At 22.6% G+C, this 2,309-nt stretch overlaps 1 protein-coding gene across 1 annotated transcript in view; it reads right to left on the reverse strand.

The window, feature by feature from the left end:
* Positions 1 to 1,211: 1,211 nt before the first annotated feature.
* Positions 1,212 to 2,309, reverse strand: part of LOC108694770 (pheromone-binding protein Gp-9-like) — a 3,075-nt gene continuing 1,977 nt past the window's right edge. The window contains exons 4-5 of the mRNA XM_018204427.1: positions 2,155 to 2,266; positions 1,212 to 1,941 (exon numbers count right to left, since the gene is read on the reverse strand). Coding sequence (XP_018059916.1) covers positions 1,832 to 1,941; positions 2,155 to 2,266 — 222 coding nt within the window. The 3' untranslated portion in view covers positions 1,212 to 1,831. The remainder of the gene's footprint in view (positions 1,942 to 2,154; positions 2,267 to 2,309) is intronic.

Here is a 2,309-nt window from a genome sequence, read left to right on the forward strand (position 1 = left end):
GTGTATCATGCAAATGTGAGAATATAAATGATAATTACTAAACTTAGCACAAATATATAAATGATAGAATACTTATCTCTGTTGCAGACGATTATACGAGTTGTTTACAAAATAATATACATATGAAATTTCCTTATATTATAGGTTAGCCAATAAGTATGTTTTCGAGAGGAAATGCAGTTAACATCTAATAATATTATATTATTAGTAAATATTTATTTATTATTTTATCAGTTATTCAACAATTTTGTGAAAGATGAATGCATAAAAAATTTTATAAAAAATTTGCTAAGATTGAATTTTTAGTATTTGAGATGTTGTTGTTTTAAATATGGGAGACAAGAATGATTTTCGGCACATCATGCTGCTTTATTTACATAAAGATAAAAATGTTCCACGAATTTATAAAAAGTTTCCTGCTGTGTACGAAAATAACATTGTGAATGCCTGAACTATTTTGTAGTTCCGACATTTTCATTGTAAATTCAACTGCTAATTGCTACTCTCTGGACAATCAGTTGAAAATGGCATTATAAAATTGCTCGTAACATTGATTAAAGTTGTGCAAAACGGTGAATACATTACTGATTAAAGATTTTAAAATATAAATATTTTGTTTTTGAGTTTTACATAAAAAACTGAGGAGAGTTATTGGTCAACTTAATTCGTATATTTTGAAATATGTGTTCACGTGTTTATATTTTAATTTTTTATTTATTCTTATCATTTATATTATACAAATTTGTCTAGTACATATAACAATAATTTATCTTTACATGTATTTTATTTAAATTCTAGACTTATTTTCTAGTAATTGACACTTTAAAAATATTTGATAAACAAGTTGAATTTGGCACAAATCATATATTAATCTAAGAGGCAATCTACAATAAGTTGCAAATATCTCATTGTCAATCCCAATGCTTTATGACAGCCAATCAGAAGCACTAATTACTATTGACGTTTCTAGCTGTTGCAAGGCACTGTACCTGGTGACGGTATGTTTTGCAACTTATTATAGAAAAAATAAAAGAAATAATAATAGATGTAAAGTTCTGTTATAATTTTAAATTTGTTTAATTATATAACGTCTATTGTTAAGGTAACTGTAATTAATTTGCAATTAAGATATCGCAATGAATATGTATTGTTAAAGGACAATGATACGTACGTATAGAATTATGTTTGTACAAAATCAGTATGAGCTTATAATCATCAATATATTTTTATTATGATAAACGACATGTATAAAAATTAATTAATTAATTTTTATAATTTGATGTATAAAATGTAAATTACCTATAGTACATTGATATAAACATATAATTATACATTGCTATGTAAGTACATTCGCATATCAACGACTATATAAATAAAAGAAATGAAATTAAATTAATAAAAAATTAAATTAATAAAAAATTTAATTATTTTAATTGTTGATATTTTAAGGAAAATAAAAATGCAGAATTGTGTGAAAACAATTTCAATATAATCATATATGTTCCTATTATATTGCAAATTTAACAATTTAAATAAATGTAAAAGTTAAAATTAAAAAGTATATATATTTTAAATTCCATTTTATTAACTTATGCGATTTTCTGTTTACATTTTCTACAACATTATAATTTTAAAAAGTTTGTAATTCTAATTGATTAAGTTTTTTTATCAAGGAAAAGTCAGTATTTTATTTAAATTAAAATTTATTTTTTGTATTAATGTATCAAATAAAAGAAAACTATAATATACTTATACATATATTTTTTTATTGAAAATGCTGTGCAATATAAATTTTAACATATTAATTATATTTCGATTATTTTTGTATTTACTATTTTGCGGATTCACTATACCCATACTCATGCACATGCTCGTGTTCAGATTTTAAAAGACATGCACTAAGAAGGAACGCTTTTTCGCATTTTTCTGTAAGATCTTTTGCTGAAATAAAAGAAAAATAAAATTAGTATAAGTAAAAAAAAGAGTAAAATAATATGTTATATTCTATCGTCACTTATTGTAATGTTAAAATAACTAGTTGAATGCATTAAAATTTATTAATAATTAATATTGTAAACAGTTTTACTGAACATGATTATATATTTATCGAGATCTGAATTACCTTACATAATATGATCATAATGTATAACTTACATTCGTTTATGCAATTTTCCAGTCTTTCCAATCTTTTATCTCCTGATTGAACATTTGTTCTCTTGATGAATGCGGTACGCATCTTTTCTATATTATATTCCGCGTCTTCCATCTAATTTACAAAAAAAATTTATAAAATATTAATTAATATAAAA

This window comes from Atta colombica, unplaced genomic scaffold (genome assembly GCF_001594045.1).
Source record: "Atta colombica isolate Treedump-2 unplaced genomic scaffold, Acol1.0 scaffold125, whole genome shotgun sequence".
Taxonomy (NCBI): domain Eukaryota; kingdom Metazoa; phylum Arthropoda; class Insecta; order Hymenoptera; family Formicidae; genus Atta; species Atta colombica.